This window comes from Anopheles arabiensis, chromosome X (genome assembly GCF_016920715.1).
Source record: "Anopheles arabiensis isolate DONGOLA chromosome X, AaraD3, whole genome shotgun sequence".
In the NCBI taxonomy this organism is placed as follows: domain Eukaryota; kingdom Metazoa; phylum Arthropoda; class Insecta; order Diptera; family Culicidae; genus Anopheles; species Anopheles arabiensis.
In genome coordinates this window covers 10,407,480-10,430,954 of record NC_053519.1, presented here as the reverse complement: position 1 = coordinate 10,430,954, position 23,475 = coordinate 10,407,480, and the positions used below count along the sequence as shown (strand labels likewise).

Sequence of the window (23,475 nt, the reverse complement as noted above, 5' to 3'; positions counted from 1 at the left end):
CAAGCTAGGTCCATCCCAACACTTACCACAATCGTATTTCACCGGACAGCAGACACCCTTGTTGTAGATTGGCTGACAGCCATCGATGTGCAACGTACACTCCTGCATCACACAGGTCGTCATGTTGCGAATACAGTAACACAGTTCGCACGGCTTTTGTGGGTTTGATGGCACCTGGATACAGAAAATGAAAATCAAAGGCGTCAGCTACTTGCACGTTCATCTAGGATCCTCGCGCAACAGCGTACCTGAGCTCCCTCCGGATAGAAGCGTCCATTGATCGAGCAACCGTACTGGTCGAGCGAACCGACCTCGCTGCCGGCGGTGGCACCGAGCGCACTGGACGGGCTGGCCGTCGTCTGGTGGTCGACGAGCTGCACCTCCACCTCCGGGCAGGTGATGACCGGGCAGCACTGATCCTCCCGCTTTTCAATCGTGCAGTCCTGACCGATCGCCTTCGTGAACGGGCAGACGCGCAGATAGCACATGAGCATGCGGTCGTGGCAGGTACAGTTCAGGCAGGGTTCGTTCGTCATGATGCGGTCGCCTTCGCCGTAATGGTTGTAGTTGTAGTAACACCCGGTCGATTCGCCATAATTTTCCAGCTCTGTTTGATCACTTTCGTACATCGGGGCTAAAGTAAAACATAGGAGCGATTTGAAATAGTTAATAAGTAAAGTGTTTGTGCAGTTTGGCCTTGCAACATAAGATCTTGTTGCGTAAGAACGATTTGACTTATTATTGTTTGGATTTAGTTTGAAACCTATCTGGAATGGTGGCGACCTTGCCGTCATTCACCCGCTCTTGAGGTCCGACTGAAGCCTTCCATAATTATCGGTTGGATCTAGCACACTTTCGTCCAATCTGTCGGAAGTTTACAGTGCATAATGCGTCCCTAGGGCTCACATGTTTCAGTGCTCACTTTGCCAGGTTCGCACCTCTATTGTATGATGTACTGGTGTACTTGAGCAGATTATCAAGGCTTTTGTCAATCAATCATTGCTAGACGGTATTTAGTCGATGGTTTTGTGGAAACAGATCAAGCTCAACCCGATGGTTGCCGCCCCCAAAACCAAAGCCACGGTCTTCGGCCGTCTTCCGGCAGGCGGCAGAGTACTCTCGCTTCTCACTTCCCATGTGCGACCTTTTCCCTCGACCCTGGTGCCAGATTGTGACGCCTGACACTCCTACAGAAACGTGTGATATTTTCATCCAGAAATCAGATTGACGTTTGCATTGCAATCTTTCTTCCGCGTCCATTCCACGCACCAAGCGGAAGCGGAATCATATTCCACCACCGCAACGTCGTACGGTTTCATAAATATTAATGTACAATACCTCGTTACGCCGGATTCCTTCTCGTCACCGTGCCATTTCTCCCACCCAATTATTCGTAATACGCGTTCTGTTTTTGCTTTTCTACTTTTGCGGTCACAGCAAAGTTGGCAAGCGTGTCGCACGGCAAGTCGCATGCCTAATGTACCAATTTCCTCGAGCGACAAGGCCTTTGGAGGTTTTGGATGACATTCGACTAAATAACGATCGATGCTTGCAATCAGAAATGCCATTGCTACCTACTCAACGCGGCAGAGAGAGCATGTTTGATTGATGGGTCGGCTTATTGCAAAATAAAGGTAGTCATGCTTTATTATGTATGTAGTTCTGAATTGTTTAACTTAACTTTTTGTTTTGTTAAATAAAAAGTAAAAATATCAGCCAGAGACTGTACTAAAGGATTTTAGGATTAAAATCCATCAATTACGGCAAGCAAGCATGGCTTTTCTCATTCTCTCGTGTACTGAGAGGCAACCCAAAAGTTATGCATCAATTGTCCGGCTCGGGTGAAAAATGGGACTGTCCACGAGCTGGTCGATCTATGTGTGTGACACACTTGTTTGTGAGTGTCATCTGTTAGCTTCCCCAGCGACATCCCAACCCCCTTCCCATCATTTCTTTCCAGAAGGTCCGCTTTATTTACCAGCCCGGTCGGTTTTCAGTTTTGGGGGGGCATCGACATTTATGGTGCATTTCGGTATTGATTTAGCTCGCTGTGTCAGGACGGCTCAGGTTCAGCCGTTCGAACAAAAAACAAACCGGTAACAGCATCGCATGCTGGAATGTCTCAAGCTTCTATCCCAAAAAAAAAAAAAAGAAAAAAGAATGTGCCGTTATACCCGTAAATGTGACGAACGTTGAATATTTCCGTCTGCGAGGGAGAGCGAAGGCAGCGAAGTGCATCTTTCAACCCCCCGGCGCACCGTCACCGAGAATCACACGTGCTCGCGTCGGTCGTGTGCACAATCCAGGGGTTTCGGCATGCCGCTTTGATGAGCCAATCTATATGTACGTTTATGAGGAGTTTGTAGCCCATGGGGGGAAAAAAGCTGGAGGGTGGCGATGCGGTGACATTAATTAAGAAATTAAGGATTAAAGAGATCTTACGCGGCCCGGGCCGAGCCGAAGTAGCACGCTCTGGGCTGCATAAGAGGCGAGGAGAGGAGGGGGAATTGTTGAGGAGGGTGAAATGATGGAGATTATGTTGGATCGGGATGGGATAAGAAATGGGCGGAGGCTCCCAGAGGGTTCAAGTTTATTTAGCACCTTTCGGCTGAACGTTTCCAAAACAAACAGAGAAGTGTGTGTGTGTGTGTATGTGTGGGTCGCCACAAGAAGTATGCCTACCACTGCCACGCAGGATTTGTCTCTATTCTGCACTGAAGTGTGTCGAGATGAACATACCGATAATTTTAATAGGCTCTGTGCGTGTGTGCTGTGTTTGCCAAAGCCGGACCTGCTGCTTGACCATCGGCGGCGACGTGTTGGGCTGGGCGTTCCCATGCGTCATGTGCCGATCTTATCGCGCGCGCTGGCACGTGCACGTGGTTGGGCTTACCCAAACTAAATTGAGTTCCGTTCCCCGGGCAAGAATGCTGAACATCTCACAGTACACACACACACACACACACACATACCACAGATGCGACTGGATGGGCAGCCGGACGGAAGACGGACGGACGGACAGTTGCGTTGGCAATTTCAGATGCGCGGACCTTTCTCTCCTCCGCACGGCGTGGGCCGGTGTGGTGATCCTCCTGCCTGCCGGTACCGTTATGAAAATATTCGATTTCCCCCTTTTAATACACACACACACACACACACACTTCGCCCATGCGCCTTCCCACACACACACACACACAGACACATAGATACGCATCTTTAGCTGCAGCATCATTACGGACTGCTGCAAACACGCGGGACGCGCTCCTGCGCGAAGGGTGAAAGGACGGGCGGGCAACATCCATCGACACACGGAAACTTGTTCTTGCCTTCGCCATCACCTTTGGCAAGAAGGGGAAGTACCACCAGCCCGAGCAAGGAGACGGGCGACAAACCTGTGCGGTTTGTCTAGCTAATTGCTACGCCATAAGCCGTCATGTCCGAAAAATAATGCACAATCACAGGGACGGCCGGGGTTGGCAGCAGTCGAAGAGCGGGACACGTTTTCATTAAAGTGAGTGTCATTTGTCATCTTAGAGGGTGGTGGTCGAAACGCGTCTTGTACGTGTGTACTTTTTGCTGGTGTGCTTTGTTTTGGCAAGCTGAGGTACCAATGGTACCACAAAAAGCCAGTCGGTGATGCGTCAAAAGGCATCACACGCACTCCTCCTGTCCACGTCATTGCTGTCTGCACGGGATAGACAACAAATCGTTTTATCCCAGCCAGTTTCCCCCATTGCCGAGCAGCAAGCGTGAGTTATGAGCTTGCCGGCGCAAATATTCCCTAGTCATTGGCCGATAAATGTGCTTCGCTGATTGCGCACCGCCGTTGATGATGTATTTACAAATTTTTCTTTTGTTGGTTCGCATCTTGTCGCCCCTCGGAAATGACAACATTGTACCCTCTGCAATCGCTGTTACTTACCGCTGTGTGCTGCCGGTATCAGCGTCAGTGCTAGTGCCACTAGTAAGAACGCCATCGTGTGTTGGTCGAGCCCGAACAGGCCCGAACTCCTAATAATCATGCTGAACGTTTTGGGCTGTTATTTTTGCTTGCCGGCGGATGCAATGACGGGCTGTGGGAAAGAGAAGAAAAAACGAGCACAACAAAACAAAAAAATCATTAGAAAATAGGCAAGACTACATTGAGGTCTACTAGGATTTGTTCAAATCAGAAACACTGCCAGTGGTCGCTGCAAAGCGAAATGCCAAACCGCCATCAACATAAACATGTGCACGAGTAAGTGCGAAAGAGTACGAGAGAGAGAGAGAGAGAGAGAGAGAGAGAGAGAAAGAAAGGAAGAGGAAAAGTAGCACAAATTGTGCAGCACACAGTTTTCAACAATACAAAAAAAACCAAGCATCTTCTAATTCCCGCGGTAGCACGCAGGCAGGCCGCTTTCTCTGCTACGAAGAACTGTGAAGAAGCAAACAAAACGGCAACCCGAAAGACACACAAAACACAAAAGAATGTGTCATGAAATGGGTTTCGAAAATGTGCGGTACAACATATTGCAACTATTAAAATGGAACAAAATTCAGTGATTCGTTTTTTTTTTTTCAAGGGAAATTCTGCCTTGAACCCAGGGAATGTTGAACCCAAATCGAACGGCCTGGCCTAACCAGGCCAGCAGATCGAGGGTTTATCGCGTCCGGATTGTTGCCGCAATTAAATAACGCGCCCGGAAAGTGGAGTAGCGAATGTTTGTCACGTAACGACGCAAGCAGTTCAGCCGGGAGGAATTTAGCGCTTGACGAGGGATGACGCCAGCCAAACCATCGTTTCGCTGGGCTGGACGGGGAAAGGCTCCGCACAAACCACCGAGAGGCCGAGTGGTCCGGAATTACGGTAAAAACTGGTTCGAACTGTGAGAGGTGCTTTTTGTTTGCTGTTGCTTCGTTTTCCTGCGTGCCTTTTACCTTCCCGGTTTGACTGCGGCCAGTTTTGCTGGTTTGCGACTGCTGCGGAAAAGTGCAAACCGTTTCGGGGGATGCAAATTCCAGTGCTGACTTACACGCAAGGTGAAAGTCGTTTGCGCCAGGCGATTGAGAGAGAGAGAGAGAGAGAGAGAGAGAGAGATAGCTGGATGGATTCACGGTCAAGATTGTGGCCGAGATGGGCCGACTTTGGGTAAGTGCGATTCAAGCCAATGGTGTCTCGGTGTCCGTGAATTCCGCGCGCAGTGTAGGTCAGGTCGTGCCGTGCAAACATTATGCGCTGCAGATAGGGGTGTTTGCTGGTTTTTGCTGCAGTTTGCTGGTGTTTGCTCAATGATTTAATGTGACTTTTGTGCCAAAGATTCAACCAACTTTTTTCATTTTTCATGCAGTTTTGGTATGGGGTGGGAAAGATAATCGTCTCAAACAAACCATCCCGTGCTGGAAACCCTGCCTCCATCTATGATCGGTATCTATGATGCGATCGGCGATTATAGAGCAACAGACACTGTGCAAAAAAGAAAGGAATAAAAAAACAACAACATAGCATGAACAACCGGGCTCCCTCCCCGCCCTACCGCGAAAGGGGTGTGAATATCGGCGTGGACGTCTCGTGACTTCTCGTGCACCGTTAGAGCTGATGATGATGTGGATCGAGTTTTAAGCATCACATACGAACGTCGGGGGGGGGGAGGGTTCTCCGGTCTGCACCGGTAACTAAATACTAACATTTAACGGCACTTTCCGGCAGTCCGTTGGCCGCCTTGGGCCTAGCGCTGCCCTGCCCCCGTGTGTGTGTGTGTGTGTGTATGTGTTGCGCTGGGAAACCGTAAGCCTTTGCTGCTACCTTCCTAGCTGGCCTTGGCTGACGATTTTCCGACTGGCAAGAAGAGGCACCACACAAGAAATTGATGTGCATGCGTGTCTGTGTGCGTACGCTATCTTCTGTGCCTGGGAAAAGAACTGGCCCACCACACATACACGCAGTGGTGAGCTAATTGGAAGCCGGCAATTTGGACGTGCCACTGGTACTTTCCCAAGGTGCGGTCGCGTACTTTCCGCACAACGGAATAGGGGGTAGCTGCTGACCACAGAACGAATGGTGGGAAGATGGTGGGCATTTGAACGAGTTTGTAAATCGATGATTGATGTCACGTGTTTGCATTGCCAACACAAAGCAGCAGCAATGACTTTGGCAAGTGCGGCAAAGATTGGTGAACCAGAATCGGAACCAGTTTCTTATCCGTGAAAGGAATAGCAGGTTCATTGAACTTTTACTTTTGGATTCAACTGTGTTAATTAGTTAATGTAGGAAGATCTCAGCAATGCGTTTCAAACTATGCCTCCTAGTTTTTTGAATTGTTTCGTAAAAGAAAAAAAAAACCGTTTGAAAAAGATAAACTCATTCGTTCCTATAACATCCCTTTTTTTACAATAAAAAATGACAAAACCTCTAATTCCACTTGCACCAAGGATCGATCGAGCCACTGGAAGAACGGAACGTAACACAAGAATGTCTCACAACTGAAACTGTCAAGACCCACAAAAAAAGTAACCATAAGCAACGAGGCTAAAGAACCAAGTCTTTCTGATTGAGTTCTCGCCACCCGTTCGACATCCGGTAAGAAGAGTCGTCGCGGTTTCGCTCTGCGCTAAGGTCGTACAAGAAACCATGAGCACCTGCATTGAGGGACAGACAGATTTTCAGCACGTCCTACTGAGCGTTTGCATTAATGTGGTTAGACTTAGCAAACGGCAGTGTGAGAAGCGGTTGGTTGTTGTTGATTTTTCATTGTTTGGGGGGGGGGGGGGGGGGGGGGGGGGCACCTGCCTGTTGAAGACAGTGCAGACCAATCGGATTGCCGTTGAGCGAAAAAAAAAAGTGATTTCGAAGGGTCGGCCCGTGGTTCGAGCTGTGCTAAATTAATTACCCCAATAATGTGATCTTAGGTCAGTAATTTGGATAATGGGGCAATCTTTTTCACGAAAAACTAGCCACCACACTGCGACTTAGCATCAAATTAGACGTGGTCGTATCGATTATGGTTTGGTTGAGGGCCTCGTCAATGTAGCATTTTTACCAAATTTACGCCAAACTTGCCTTTATTATGTGCGTGTGAGGGTGATTAGCTTGCAATTGTATTTCAGTGTTTACCGCAAGTCCCAAGTTGGCAACATCAGGGAATGGTAATTCACTGTGAAAATCTCGTACAGAGTTCTTCAATTTCCTCTCTTGTGTGCATAATCTTAAAGCCATTCGGAAAGATGGGAAGGTGGGTAGGAGACATTACCAGCAGTGGGATTAAATGAGATGGCGACGTCATAGCGACGGTTTGTGCACACTTTGCACACGTTGCACGCGGCGTTTAGAGTGCCGCGCGAAGGTCGCAAAAATGGTTCGTGCCTGATCGTGCACAATCGCACACCGGGCGGCTGTGAGGGTGGGTTGGGGTTAGGATTGAAACAAAACACGTCCTCATCGTGCTGGTGCTCGTGCAAGCAACTTCCAAACGAGCCAATGTCATCTTCCCCGGATATGGCGCGGCTCTCCAGAGAACCCTCTTGAAGATGGGCCGGCTCGAATAGCACGATAGCACGCGAGCGAGATTATGTCACCAGTATCCTTGCTGCCGTCTACTTCTACCAACGGGTGCTGCTGCTAAAGGCTCCAAAGCCCTGCCAAGCAACGGGCTGACGTGTGTGAGGGATGCGCTATTCAGCAGCAAGAGATTGTCTTTTCGTTAATTTACATTATAAAGTAAAGGGGAATATGCTGATAGACAGTACAACAATTATATCTTTTTGTATGTAAGGGGCCCATTCCCTGGAATGACTTTACAGTACCTTAAACCTAACAGAAAACCAAGAACTGTGTTTTATTTATTTTTGAAACCTGTTATATTGTACTAACAAACCCATCATGAAGCATACGCATCATTGCAATTTGTGGCAGTCAACCAACTCCAAACGGGACGGTTTCTTTGTTCTACCGTTCAAAATGCCAGTTCTTATGCCGCTCAGTACTGGCACCGCTGGAAAGGAACCAGAATTATCCGATCCCGATGAAAAAGGGGTGTTACACATTACCGAGCGCTCGAGGGGCTATAAGGTTATTGAGCGAAGTAGCAAAGCCACTTCTGTGCCGCGTCTGTACGTGCTATGGCGCAACCGCGCGGGAATTGTGCGGGGGCTTTTGGGCGATGCAAGGTTGGTCCACTTGGGGCACGACACGATCGTTAACAGGCTGCCCAGGTACCCGGCACAATTCGGCACGTCCTGCAAATCTCCTCGGCCGTGTTTTATGAGCAAAATGGGGAGAAGTTTAAAAAAAATACCATAAAAGCGTGTCATTGGAAAAAAATGGTACCAGAAAAAAAAGAAAAGAAAGCGTAATTCCAATATTGGAGCATCACCGAAGGCGCGGGAATCGTTAGTCGGGATAATATTTTGTATATGCGTGCTTGCACATCCACGCACTCACACAAATGCACACATTAGGGATTATTTTGAGAGTGGAGTGAGTGTAGTAGCCTTCTTTTTTGCACACGCGGGAACGCCATATTTTATGCATTTTTAGCGCGTCTCGCCCAATCGAAGCCGGGCTCGTGGGAGCAAAATGGGGGCGGTGGGATGGGTACGGGTATGATGGTTGTCACAAAAACTACCGCCACCATTGCGTGTCCCACGAGTGCGCAAAATGTGTGTGTGTATGTGTGTGTGTGTTTGCGCCCTCGTTAGGTATGCAGCACACACACGCGAGGCTGCTGGCAAAAGGCTTTTTGGGGACTCGGAATCGATTTCGGTTTAATGTATGCCCAACCGGAGCTTGCCTCGAACGCTTGCCGCTTTTTGTGTGTGAGTTTAACGGTGAGCGCAAACATTATCATTCCACGGATGACGTGTGGATTTTTGTTTTGTTTTTTTTTTTCGCCAGCGCCTTTGGATGGCTCTTTTGGGCACAAGGATGCGGTTGGTGGCCACTGGCAGTCATTGTGGATCCCTATTTCTTCTTGTTTGTTTGAGGGCGTATGTTTTGTTTTGTTTGACATCAACATGCTCTGTGTCAGTCTCAATTTTATGCTGTCAGCAATGGTTTGTACGATTATCACCATCACCACAGTACGCAGTAATGCACGGTTGCTGCTGCTACTAGACCGCACTTGCTTGGTAGATGTTTTTGCATAAAGAAATGAATCACATGCCTCCCCAGCAGCGCTCTCGGTGTGTGTTGCTAAACCTGAACCAGCAAGCTGGTGTGGGATAGGCAATCCGGTGTCGGTGTGCAAGCCAAAACTCCAGCCCGAGTCCCGGACTAGATGGTATGCATATGCCAGGCAATCATCTAATCACCGTTATTGCTTCCGTTCTTGACGCTGCGCCTGAGACAACAGACAACACCACCACCGGCACTAGCACCGTGTTTATGGGCCAACTTGGTGAACTTGGGAATCTGGCCGCGACATCTAGACGCATCGTTTATGATAGGTAATAAAAGATTTTACCCGATGGGCCTGTGGCATCACGGTCGAACATTTTCGGCTACAAATTGACCGTTTTCAATTGAGAGCCTAGGCAGGCGGGACGGCGCGAGACCGACACTCACGAAGCGGCCTAGTTTCTTGTCATTAACTTGCGGTTCCCCATCCGGGACCGGAACTAATAACGCTGCTGCTGAGCGCGTGATTGGCGTGGGCGTCGGAACTGGTCGCGTTGCCGTGTTCTGGGCCGCCTGGCTGGACGCTAAGCGCGACGTGCATTGCGTCATGTGTGCGTATTGTAGTGTATGTGTGTGTGTGTCTTCAGAAGGTTGGCAAGAGTACATTGGGGGACGTTCGATAAGATAGCTGAGAAAATGTCCAAAAAATTGGTAATTCGCTCCTATTGATTATTTAACATTGTGAGAAGATTGCTTTTTTCTAAATTTCTGATCGGAACTATAAATTGATTGACTTTTTGTTGTTGTAAAACTTGATCCGTTTGCGCAAAGAAACCTTCAGATGTTTGGCTGGGCAACAGTGTGTATGTTTGTATTTTTCGGGGCTCACGGGAAGCCACGTTGGCCGCCCATGTGTTGCTAAGGTGACGCTTCCGCCCCGAACCGGAGAACGAACGATGACCGATGGGTGGCAAATTGAGCGGTACAAGTGGGAGAATTAAGGAAAAAAAAAGCACACGCTAACTAACACAAACTCAATACGAAAAAATGCCCAACCTTTTCGGGGTGGGAAGGGAATATAATGCAAGGCCAGCGAGCGTTATGATGAGCGGCCAAAGTGAGCGGCGCTACTACGCACCAGTAGCAGCGTCTCGAAATAAATCTCGAAACAGCAGATCACGCTGATCATCCAACAAATCTTCCTAGCTTCGCACACAAAACCCGGAAAGTCCAAATAACTATCGAACATTATCATTATCATCATTTGGCTCTCCTCTGCTTCATCCTCTTCCTCATTCGGATCGTCTTAGCAGTGCGTGCGTGCTCGCGGTGTGAGGTTGCGGGGAGCAACCGCCAGTCATTAGTCGGGAGGAGCATCGTACCTCAACAACAGCAAGCCAGCGAGCAAACACCAATCTAGTTGAAGCGGTTGCAACCGTAGTGCTACTTGAGCGAAGAACTCTTCTACGCTACCGCAATTGGACGATGTTTCAGATCGAAAACTTTTGCCAATTCATGCTGTAGCGAGACGGAAGAGACGGTGCGCGTTCATTTGCAGCCGCTAGGCGACGAACTGCATCAATTGATTGAACTCGGTTTCGAGTAGCCGAGACTTGTGTCCAAGCTGAAACTATTGGGGTTATCTAGAGGTTTTCCCGATTGTCTCAACCTAGGACCGTTGCTTTATAGGAGGCGTGCCCAGTCGCTGAAGAATAGATTCGCGCCCATTCAGCATGGCTGTGCGCGTTACGAAATCGCTGAAACATCTACCAATACGAAGAAGTACCCTTTTAAACTTATCACTTGCCACTTGAGATATATGAACGAACCATCCTTACATGTGCGCTCTCTTGCACCAAAGTTGTTCAAATTGGATCTTGTGGATTGGGTCTTGTGGAGCCTTCTTCCCCTCTTCGCTGGTTCGGATGTGCGCGTATGTGATTTGAAGCTAATTTCTGCCAACTACCTTGCGTTAAACCAGATGTTGTTCTGCTTTAATTTCCTGCGATTGAGCGCCCGCTATTTACGCCATGCGCCCAATTTCTCAATTTCCCGCCCCAAACGGCAACAACTTCTGCCCGGCCCAGCCAGGCGGTGCTAATCTTCCGGGCCGCGAGTGTATTTGTGTGCACACTTCACGATTAAAGCCGAATAGAAGAAAAAAAAAACAACACACATACAAACAACTTCACCTAATCAAGCGGAGAAGTGTTCGATATAGAGTAATAGTGTTACTGACGCATCATTACAACCACTTGAGCCGGTTCGGTTGCCACCATGCTCTTGGCGGTAGTTTGGCGTCGGTATCGTATTTTTGGGGCAACGTGATGAGAGAGAGAGGCATGTCGGGGCTGAAGACTTGCTTCTTTTCTAGGTGAGTTGAAGTTTGGGGTTTGAAGTGTCCAGCAGGTTGCAGCACGTGCTCAGCTTCCTGATAGCGCGGGGTAGATATGCTCTTCTTTCAAGTGTTGTTCAATGCGCGGTGAAGTTTGCTGCTAAAGGCCCATTTTACCAGGCATTGCTCAATCATATCCACTGGTGTATGTGAAGACAATCGTCTGCTATAAATGATGAAATAACTCTATTTTACACACCATCTGCAAACGTTTCAGCTTAACATCTTGTTCATATGTATGCGTTCTGGCTCTGAAATTTGCTCCATTTTTGCATGAAACCATTTGAAGATATTCAAACTCCATCCTTCGAACCTTGGGAGATAAGCATTAGGCCAATCTCACTTTGGTATCGAGCGAAAAAGGTTAATCACAATCGCATGACTAACAAGTGGAGCATCGAAATGATTGCTGCTCTTAATTCCCCGGAGTGCCGACATCGGCGACTGCAGATCTGCCGTACCGTACATCAAATCAGCAAATCGACAAGATGACAACAGTTTACCGATGGGCTTTGCCTGTCCGAGAACAGCTAATAATGCCTTGCTCCAATGACCAATGATGAGTTTCGTGGCCTACTTCTCACCATAGTTGTGCGGCCCTAATCTTCATCTATCCTCGTTACTTTCCCTATCTGGTAAGCGGCAAGAACGTGAGCTGTTTGACAGAAAGGGAAGAAAATGAATAAGGGGGACTGGGACCACTGCAAGCTAACCGAGCAGGCCATTAAAGATAGATTTAACAGTTGGACCTCCTCTCCGTTAGACCGCAGGCTATCTGCGCCTGCCACCCAGGTCCTGCTCGATAATTGGTTCGGGAAAGTAGCGGTGCCGAGCGAGTTCGCAGTGACAAATTGGGTTGTCGTATCTAGCCTGCGATACACAGCCTAGTCATTCAGAGAGAAAAATATCAACTCCGGCAACCTTCCAGAGTACAGCATCTTCCCTGATCAGCAACAGCATTTCCCAACAAGAGCAAACGAAAGATCTCACGATCTCTTGGAGCCTTGGAGCCAGCGCCTTTACCCCTAGCGGTCATACCTCGGATCGATACTGATCGCTGCTCCAGGTTTTGGCTGCCTTCGGGGTCATCCCGAAACGCCCCGAAGGCAGCTTTCTCTCGCCGGTCCTGATCTGGCTGGGTGATTTGGCCCGAAAAGCATGGGAATATGTGTTGAGGCTGGTCGAGGGCATATACGGAAATCCGTTCGAAGTGCGCTATTTCCGGGTCAGCTTCCTCTAACTCACCCTCCACCATTATTCCATCTCGTAAGGTTTAGCAATTGTCCATAGAGCCTCCGCGGGTCGCTCCGAGCGAACACATTCCTGACCTCCTCCTTCTCCGAGTCACTCTTATGGACTCGATTTCAACCTTTCTTCACCACTACTACCTGTCACACAGTCATCTTCATCCCCCAACCATCCCCCCCCCCCAACAAAGAGGAGGTTATAAGACATGTTCGATCTGGGTGACTCCTGGGTTTGTACGTTCGCGCATACCTTTGCCTGGTAGGCACGAATCGACTTTTCGCCTTCTTCAGAATGACCCACCCAGCCGTCCGTCCCTGCTTTGCTTTCCGTTTTGCACCCACTTCCACGGGGAAAAAGAGGTCAGCGAACAGGCAAGAGACCCCGGCGTTGAACCGACGCTCACAGGCCGAGGGTATTGGATCGGGCAATCGGGGTTTCTCTTCGACCATCGACCATCGCTTGCGGTCGTGACTGGCCGCCCAGTGCACACTCACATCCTACTTCGCGCTCGCTCGTTTGGGAACTGGCGCGGTCCGCAGTCGGCAGTTATTTACTTTCTTATTGTTGCTCCATCCCCCTCCCCGTCCCCCTGGGGGGATGTTTTCGTTTGCCAGCGCGCTCCTCGCCCGCGCGATTTCCAAACGTCTTGCTGGAATGGGCCTGGTTTTTTTTTCTTCTCTTATAATAGGCAACGTGCAGCAGCAGCAGCATTCGATACATCTTCGATCTCGAAGCAGTGGAGAAGGAAGAAAATCGGAAAAGAAGACACACGTTCCATGCATCAATCGTACAATCGTACGGATGCGTACGCCGCAGTAAGAGGTACCAGCAGGCAGAGGTGTGGAGCAAAAACTCCATCCCAGAGGATGAAGCCTGACTGGACCATCGTTGGTCCCGCTCGGGCTGGTCTGCACCCAAGAAATGATACAATACACAGGGGAAGAAGCTGAACTTGAAAGCAGCGGCGTACCAGAAGAAAGAGCGAACATGAGCCTTTGCCTTTTTCCCCCCGGTTTCCTGGCGTCTGTTATTTCGTGGCTTTTTCTTTGCTACTTCTCGTTTCTAATGCTGTCGATCCTATGTGTTCGGTTCTGGTAATGTAAGTTTCCACTCAACCCCGTTCCACTGCGTGCCAGCGTGGTTGCGACGCAAAAGTTCCGATTTGCTACATAACCTAATTTTCGCCGAGGTTCGACTCTCGGTGTGCCACTTGGAATGCCTGCGGGGACCTTCGGATGTACTGTAGGCGGGCAAAGGCGGAACGGTGACGGAGACGCACAACTATTTAGCAGCAAGGGTAGTGTGTGCTTCCCAACACTAGCGTCCCAACTCGGGGACGTAGACACTATTGCTTACTACTGGCGTACTGGCAGTTTCGCTACTATTTTTCCGACCAACTCCTGGAAGACTATGGAGAAAGTCTTCGCAACGCATCATGTGAGTCGGAGATCATAGCGAGCTACCACAGCGAGCTCCAAAACATCCAAATGCACCGAGGAAGCAAAACTGCGTCCGGCTATAGAGCCAAGATCTAGCCAATAACGGTATCGATGGGTCGGTCGCAGCAACCGGACCGGATGGATATCGCGCGCGCACAGCCCACCGTAGAAGGTGTACGAAGGGAAAGAGGAGCAAGCCATCAGCTCTAGAGTGTACATTACTCATACACGGTTTGCTCCAAGCTTGCAGCACGGTACGAAGCCAGGGTAGATTTTATACCAGTGCTCTACCCCTGTTCCTCCGGAGTTTGACCACAATCTACGCAACCTAGATTGTGCGCTTCCCCGGGAGAGAATGTTAGCATACTTACGTGGCTGTCACTGCGCCCTCTCGCTCCAACCCCAATATTGATCTGGGTGCCCGCGGTCGCGAAGCTGGCCCCAACACATTCCACCTTCTGGGGCGCTGGGTGAGGAAAGCAAACATTACATCAGGCCCACAATGCAATGCACCGGTAATGGGTGGGATTAGTCAGCGCGCAGGACGCGCAAACGATACGTTCGCGGTGTAAGCCCCGTATTGATGCACCGGGACCATTAGGGGACAGAGGCTTTTCCACCCTGTCATGGTGAGACGTTTTTGTGATCTTCTTCCTCTACTGCCGTTTCTTTTCGGTTTGGTGGTGCCATACCACACGCGTACGCAGTACAAAGAAATGGTGGAATAAGGCAACGAAACTGTCGCTGGATATTGGTTCTCTGGACCTGGGCTTTGTATCACTGGACTGTTTATCACCGAATGTATGTCATAGACCCGTAAACACAGACGTGTAGAAGAAATGGGCTAGGAAGAAGGGGTGTAAGTGGTCTCACCGATACCGTGTTCACCCATGTGCACTTGCGCATGCAACGCATTTAGTGCAAGGATGTTTGTAAATGCCTGAGGGCATTCGAGTTAGCTGTCACAGCAAACATGGAATGGAATGGAAAAAAAAGCGATCCAGTAGGTCACCGGAAGAAAAGTGGGTAGTTGTTAAGCTGATCAGGAAAGTGCGTTGTGATGTTTTATTAGCTGACATGTCGCCAACTCGCCCAAAGCACTTGTCCAGTCCTGGCCGGCTTTTAATCTAAAGCGCTGCAGCTTAGCTTGACTTCATTGATCTTTTTGCAAGAGGCTGGGACATAGTGTAAGACATCCCTGCTAAATCCCGGCAAAGGTTTATATGAATAGGGTACCTTGAAATTGCCTAACTCACTATGAGCTCCGAAAGCATCAGCCTCAAGCACAAAGATGGACTGTAGCTTCCCGTATCCCAATCTAACTGTGTAGAGGCGATTGGGCTAGTTTGGAATTTTATTTCATCTTACGGGACATACCTGGTCATGTCCACATGCCGAGGAGTTCAATGCCTTTTTGTCTTTTTAGCTGGTGTGTGTGTTTTTTTTTTTCGAAAACGGGTCACCGTTTCCGGGCGTCCCATTTTCGCTCCAATGTTGGGCATCTTGTTTCCTGTGTTTTTTCACCTCTTACTTTGGAGATTTTCAAGTGTGCATTGAACATGGAGCTGATCATTCAAAATGTTACCTAAGAACGGTTGAGACTTTTCGTAAATGGTAACAATTTTCTCGCTCCGATACATCTGGCCTAGGCTAGCTGTTACAGCTGCAAATGTTACACGCTCGAGAGGGTAGCGGTACTGCGTCTAGGGCAAGGTGCGACCAGGGGTCATTCGAGTGAAATTGTCGAGACCTTGGCAAACAACTTGCATCCGATGCCTGATCCGTCAACTGCGGAGATGCCCGCTTGGTTTGCTGCGGGGGAGGACCGACCATTTGGTAAGATCACGTACCGGCTATATGGAGATGCGCGAGATCATCATCATCATCATCATCGCTGGTCAAAGCGATCATCTCATCACTCTTCGTACGCTGTGCCCAGGCAGCATGGGCCACGGGGAGCGTTTTGGAGAAGGCCGTCTAGGCTGTCGTTTGCCGCTGTTTGCACTATTTCTAGTGCAAAACTGCGTCCCGCACCGCCACCACCTCACTCGCCAGAATCAAGTGACGTGAATGGTTTAATAAATAAATTGCTACCGCTGCTGCATCTGCGGTGTGAAGCGGGCCTACGAGCTTACGATGGGTTCGGATATGAGCGGTGACACTGTTTGCTGACGACTAAATCGTCCAGCGTCTCAATGTTTGCGCACAATACACACACACACACACACGTACAGTCAAACTTCCCGCATGCTAAAATCGTTTAGCTGCTGATCGACATCAGAGCTCGACGAGGCGCAAAGCGGTGGGCGTCGAAAATGAGTGGTCGTCCGCACCGGAATGAATGAAATCTTCGCATATCAACAAAACAAAAACATCAACAACAACAACAACAAAAACAGCAACGGAAGCATAGTAAATGATATGCATATGGCACAGAAGACGGCAGAATTTAGCACTGGCTCTGTTCGATTGACCTAGAAACCGGCGTTCGGTGCCACCTTCGCGCCCTCGTATCCGAAAAACCGAAACAAGTCCCGCCAGGAACAAGATTTCCGAATGTAGGTGAGATTGAATGTTATTTAGCCAAAAAAAAAAAACATACACAAAAACAAAATAAATGAACCTGTCCTCGTCTCGAAGTGGTCATCGGATCGGTAATAGGTTCGTTTCAAAAGGGGAATGTTCGCACGAGATACGATCTCTTCTTCGGGGTGGAACTCTGGTTCGAGCCATCGGACACGGTTGAGAAGCTGTTAACATCGTGAACCATGTCTTTAGACTTGACTTACCTTTGTGTGTATGTGTGTCTAGAATCTATGCCCATATATGCCGTGTGGGTAAGTGAAAGCAAAGATATCGGTGGAACAGGTCGAAAATAACGGTGACACGGTGGTTATGTTCTGCGAGTTTTTTTTTTTTTTTTGGTTCATCATCTTTCTCTTTACCCGTTGATTTTTGTGAGTCTTCTTCCTATGTGCTCATCGTTTCTTGTTGAGAACGAGAGAGAGAGAGAGCGAGAAGTTTTTGTTTCTTTTTCCATGGTGTAATGACCTATGCAGACACGCTTGCTGAACTTGCTTTACCAAGAAACCGGATTAGAATCGATCCCGTACGGCTCTTGCCAGCACGTATATCCAATACAGCACCAAGCTGCTCTCCGGCTTAGAACGCTATTTACCAATACCAGAACTGCAAAGGCAGTCTGCTTCGTTCTCCTACGATAACACCGATAAGTAGATCCCATGTAGCATAATTTACACGGGATCACTATCAGTGCGAAGCGCGTATATTTCCGGTTTGAGCATACACCTAGGAAGATGCTGTGCCCGGGCACCATCTTCCGGGTGGAAGATCTGCGTTCAGCTCTCCTGCCTCCGGAGCGGGTGTTGAACGCAGGCCCCCGCCACTCATCAGTATGCAGCGCGGGATTCATTGATTGTGCCACACCACGGCTAAAGTAAACGACGCCAACGCCTCGGCAGCGTCTGACACCTGTGTGTGTGTGTGTGTGTGTCTTCCACAATAACCTGTCAACCCTTGGGTGATGAAGGTGCATGTCCTTCCGCTGTGTTCCGCTCACCCACTGCGCTTGTCGGTTCGGATCTGAACCTTCCTCTCTGTTTCTCTCTCTCTCTCTGTTGCTAGCTGCAACACTCACTCTCTCGTGCGCGCACTGTGCCGCTGTGCTCGTTGGCAGCCAAACTGGCGCCTAACGGTGTCACCGGGTTTGATTTCAGATTCCTCCTACCCGGTTATATTTATCCATCTACGTCGCTCACGCGGTTTCCCACGAGCCCGCTGTCAGGCGGCGTGAACCGGAATCATGGTTAATAAAACGTAACAAGTCGAGGCTGGACAGGCTGGACCGGCCGAAAGGAAGGCTCATTTGTGTTAATTCGTGTCTTTTACGCGTGTCCACTTTGCGTTGCTTCATTTGTGTCAGAACATTGTTTTGCTGCGACCGGCTCACCGTGAGGCGAGCGGTTATTGACAGCATTAAAAATTGGACAGCAGGAATAACACGACCAAACCATTACGCGGACAAGGCGAACGATTGATTTGTCATCTTAATTGAGCACGATTATTATTAGGTTTCCCGCTCCAGCCTGTCCCTGGGCTCGTTTATCACCGGTGGTGGTAATAAAAGGGCGAGGTAGCTGTTTTTTTAACACAAACACTCGAACTAATTGGATCTGGATCAGATATTGCACGCAAAGTGACATACACTGTTGTTAGTGATGACACAATATCAGAGGTTCGTCGCTTGCTGGTAGTAGCAGTTTTCCGATCTATAAGAACAAAATCATTGTGGCACCAAATGTTTCCACAAGAGAGAAACTGTAAACACACACGCACACAATGTTTTTTTTTTTTTTTTGCCCGAAGGACATTGGCGAAACACGGACGCCCTTGCGCATCTGTCGGCCAGTAAGAGCGAACCATTAGGTTTGCCCGGCTGCTTTTGTTTGTTAATAATTCGCCCTAACCCCATCCGGCCATTCTAGGCCCTGGCCAGGCGGCACAAAGAAAGAAAGATACCCGGTGGGAAATCACTCGCCCAAGATAGGCGAGGCTTGCCGCCTTGACCGCGGCATTCACCGTTGACCGTGGCTCGTGTCGCGTGCTCCCCGTTCAGGACGGCGCTTTGCCCGTGGTGATGAGACATAAAAAAAGCAAAAAGCACAACAACAACAACAACAAAAACGGAACGCCCGTTGATGATGATGCCCTCTGTTTTAAGGTGGGCACGCAATTCCACGGTCCACACGAACAGCTCGAGCCCCGTCACAATCGCGAGATCACGGGCAGCTTGAATGCCGGCGCATCTTGCGGCCAGCGTTGGGAGAAGCGATTTTAATTTTTAATGCACGAAACAGCCCTGTGGACCCTGGCGCTTCCAAGTGTTGCCTGTTGTGGAGGGGAGAAGAGGGGTTGTATTTTATATTTTATTATTTTGCTTGCTCGGGTGCGTGCAATTTTGTGCCAGCGTCGGGGGATGCTGGTTCAAGTTTTCCCATGGATGCGACCTTTTTGGGAAAGACGAAAACAAACGACGAAACACAACGTCCAAACCATTCCAACGGCTACAGAACGGCTACGGACACAGGCGAAACGGAGTATGGGCGTTTGGACGTTTGCTGTACGGCCAGCAGTAGCTACTTCCGTGGAAGTGTTCAAAGTTTTGAAGTTTCGAATGGTGTGTTTTTATTTTGGTGCTAAAAAAAAAAAAGAGCTGACCTTTTCCATCTCCTAGTACTTTTATCTCGCACTTTGGAATTAAGAAAAGAGAGAGAGAGAGACAAAAAAATCTTCATTTCAAACGTTCTCGATCTCGGCTCCAAAAGCTTTCGTTGCACTTTGTAGCACAGAATTTGCAACGAGTACACGGACGCTACGGCACGGTGCGCAGCGCAACCGGTTCGTATCCGGTGGAAGCGATGAAGTCTCCCGCAGCGTAGGCTTACGCACACCGAAGCATTAACCGAAACTGTAACCCTTGTATAATTAGGGGGAAGCGAACGACCGCCAGCAGCAGGAGAACAACAACCGTGCGCTGCTTGCTTTTGCTTGCCTTTCCTCACACACACACACACACACACATTGGCCGTGTACGGAAAGGGGCCGCAAGGGAGACGGGGAACCCGACCGCTAAGACATTTCCAGAGAATCCAGGTGAATGATCCGTTAAAACCATTTCACACATTTGATTAGCAAGTTTCCGCCAGCTCGCGCCACGGAGCGCGTGAGCGGCCGCGGGACCGGCCTGGATGGTCCGGCCAAGCGATGGCGCAACGCGAACGGTGCGATAAGCAAGCGAGAAGCCGAGGAAGGTAAAAACGTGTGTGTGTGTGTGTGTGTGTGTGTGTGTGTGTGTGTAAAAAGAAACCAAGCGGGATGTGTAGTTGGGTGGGGCAGTTTGGGGGGGGGGGGGGGGCGGTAGGTGGTAAAACAGAGCCCTACGAAATGGCAGTACAGAAACAAAATCCAGTCACCACCCTTCCCTCCCATCCCTCTACTACCATCAACCCCCACCCCCCTTTCCCCTCACCCCTTCAATTGCCAGAATTACCGATGGCAATCGCTGAAAACAGCAACATTAGATGGAGCTGAGGGGGGGGAGGGGGGGGGGAGCGAGTGGCTAATAAAAACCTTTTCAATAATGAAGGGGAAAGGGCGAGGGAGCGGGGGGGGGAGACGAAGGGGGATAGAAATGGGAGGAACAAAACCAAGATTACGGTTAACTAAGAGCAAAACAAAAAAAAACAAAAAAAAAACAGGGAAAAAACTACAACATCGAACAAAATGCTACGAAATGCGAGGAAAACCAAAAACGGCAAACGGGCACGGCAAGCAAATTTGATGAAGCGAAAAGAAAGGAAAACGAAAAGAATGATGAGGAAAGAGGGAGGGGAAAAAAAACACGGGCAGCCTCACACATAGCCACATGGGAAAAGTAAGGGTAAGGGGCGGACGCGGGGCCTGGTTGCTCGGAAGAGAGCTCGAAAATGGAAACAGGGAAACAAGAGCAGGGAAGCAAGACGGTGACGAAAAGCAAGTAGTCCAAAAGAAAACCCCCGTGTGGGGCGCGAGGGCCTCCGCAACGGAGGAAAATGAACCCGATCGCATCGCAGATTCGATCCGCACGCTTTGCGCTCGACAGCAGGGTTGAGGATGGGATGGGATGGGGCGGTGGATAGTCGAGAATGAAGCTAAACTAGCGGGCTGTACCGTGTGTGTGTGTGTGTGTGTTTGGGGAGAGGAGAAAAGGCGGAAGGGATCGGTGTATGACTCCAGAGCGCCACGGGCCGCGCGCCGATGCGATGGCCCAGTGGGCCGGTGGGGACGGGAAGTAATTGGGAAGTCAGTTTCGACTGCGCGCATCTTTCCCCTCATGGAGGGGGGAGGGGAGGGGGGGGGAACTGGAAGAGGAGATCAGTCGTTTCTCACCCCTTTCTCGTAAGACAACGAGCCCAGCGACCAGAAGTGCGATGGCCGCGCGCGAACGAGAGAAAAATAAAAAGGGGAGAACCAGTAACGGCGAACCAGGCGAGCGAGATGAGGCGATAGAAAATTGAATTTGATAGAAGGCTGCGCAAACAGGGGGGGGGGTTCGCGCAAACGCGGCCGCAACGAGGGATTCTCAAGGTTTCTGGCCTGCGTCGAGACCGTGCATCCCGTTTGGGGGCATGTTTTGCGCAAAAGGGGTTCTCTTACGCAGCCGCAATTAGCATACTTTGGCGGCCCGGTCATGGGTACGTATGGCTCGAAAGCGACCGTAGGACTAGGACAAGATCGTTTTGGAGGAGTATCCTCGGATTCTAGTACCCTCTCGCTATGATCTCGCACACGCTCACACAAACACACGGAAGCAAAATACAAATAGCAAGAAAAAGGCAAAATACTCAATTAAATTGAAATAATTAAAACAAAAAACTCACCTCGTCTTGGTAAATTTGATCCTTTTGGGGTTGCCGCTCCGGTCAAGAGTGAGCGCGCTTTGCTCTCCACGGGATTTGATCGCTGATCGGTTCGCTCCTCGTGCGCGCGCCCGCGCTGGCCACGGCGCCTCCGCCCGACCCTGTTAGCTCCTGTCCAGATCCACCGCTGCTGGTGCGTCCGCGGCAGGACGGGGTTGATTGCGTGCAGGTGTGTATGTGCGTGTGTTTACGTGTGTTCGTGCTCGTGCCCTTTCCCGGTGCTGTAAGCGGGCTGAAGGAATTGCGTATCCGTAAAGTCGAACGGCTGCAGGAATCGAGCGCCGATTTTGAAGCACACATTCGCACACAAAGGACACATCAACACACGCCCCATGCATCAAGACACACATACACACACACACACACAGATACAGATCGGTTAGGGCAGATTCACGGCACGCAGGAGTGATGAACGTAAGATGTGAAAGAACAAGAAGAAGAAGAAGAAGAGAAAAAACGTTAAAAACACAAAATTAAATTAAAAATTGTAACAGCGTGGGAGTGATGCTAAGAAATAAAAATATATAAAAAAAAACTTTAAACATGCTAAGTAACACATTGCACTCAATACTAAGTAATAAAAACGACCTCACAGTAATTTCATTAAAAAAAAAAAAACACATTTAACATTGCAACCCCGCTTCCCAGTCCTGAGGCGATGGATTTAGCATTGCAAGCTTGTTTAAGAATCGTTTCAACGATTGGCAGCAGGTTGGTAGAAGAGTGGCGCGCGGCAAGGTGCAGCCAAACAATAAAGCGGATCTCGCTCGGCTACAAAGCGCAGCGCATCGGAGCGTCGGGTTTGATTGAAGACGTCGGGGCCGGGTCGCGGCCAGCAGGCCAGTTTTAGGTGGTCCGTCGAACCAAAAAAAAAAAAGCGGTCGCCCCATTTCCATGTGCAAGCAAAACGCTGTTACCACACCACTTGTTGGTTGAAGAAGCGGAAGAAGTTCCGGTCGCAATCGCACACACAAGGCACACTGGTAAAACTGAGCTGCTGGATAGCAGGCTTCCGCTTTTGTTATGCTTTGTTTGCTAGATAACCGCGCACGCACTTGCTTGCATTTGCAAAAAAAAAAAAAAAAAGGCCGGAAGGAAACACTTGCGAGATTGAACTGCGTTAAGATGAACACCTTTGCTCAGGTCACGTCATTGCGCGCAGCGTTAACCATTGGGCCCTGGACCCGGACGGTGGCGATCGGCAGGCCTGGCACGACGGACAGTTTCTACACTTCGATGGTCTATCAAGGAGTCACGGATCACCAGACAACAAACCCCGTTTTTGCAAGCAAAAAACCAAAAAACCAAAAAAAAAATCCCAAAAATAACAGCTCAACTCCTAACAGCTTACAGTTAAACACAGGCTGGCCACACTTGGCCACTGGCTGGGGGTTTCCGGCAAAAGCGTTTGCTAAGCTGGCCTACGACTGGCCTCACCGACCACACAAAACAGACTGAACCTGGCTGGCCAATTCCTAGAGCCACGGAGGACACCTCGACTGCGAAGCTGCCTGCCCTAGCGATTCTGTGCCAATGCCGTTTTTCTTGCTGCCGTACACTACTATCGTTCTCTCTCGCTCTCTTTCTCTTTTTCTCGCTCGTTTGCTCTCCATCCCCATCTGCAACCAGCATCCCTTACCTCACTCTTCTCTCACCACTCTTTCTGTCCAACGCATACACTACACGAAAGCCTGTCCTTCTCTCGGGTTCGTTCTCTTCCGGCCACACACGCTAGCCCCGGGCGAAGATGCGCTGTCTGTGATGCCCAACCGTCCGTCGAGGCGTTCACGTACCAACTAAGCGGACGGCAGCGCATCACCGGCA

The 23,475-nt window shown here is 49.6% G+C and overlaps 1 protein-coding gene across 4 annotated transcripts in view; it reads right to left on the bottom strand.

Annotated features, from left to right (window-relative positions):
• The window catches only part of LOC120905488 (microtubule-associated protein futsch), a 38,444-nt gene that overhangs the window by 11,658 nt on the left and 3,311 nt on the right, over window positions 1-23,475 (bottom strand). For 2 of the 4 annotated variants that reach the window (XM_040316309.1, XM_040316312.1), the window contains exons 2-5: window positions 21,613-21,916; window positions 3,923-4,073; window positions 249-634; window positions 27-174 (exon numbers count right to left, since the gene is read on the bottom strand). In XM_040316309.1, coding sequence (XP_040172243.1) covers window positions 27-174; window positions 249-634; window positions 3,923-4,022 — 634 coding nt within the window. In that variant the 5' untranslated portion in view covers window positions 4,023-4,073; window positions 21,613-21,916. Of the gene's footprint in view, window positions 1-26; window positions 175-248; window positions 635-3,922; window positions 4,074-21,612; window positions 21,917-23,002; window positions 23,115-23,290; window positions 23,452-23,475 lie in introns of those variants that run through there. The other 2 variants (XM_040316311.1, XM_040316310.1) reach the window with 2 other exon arrangements.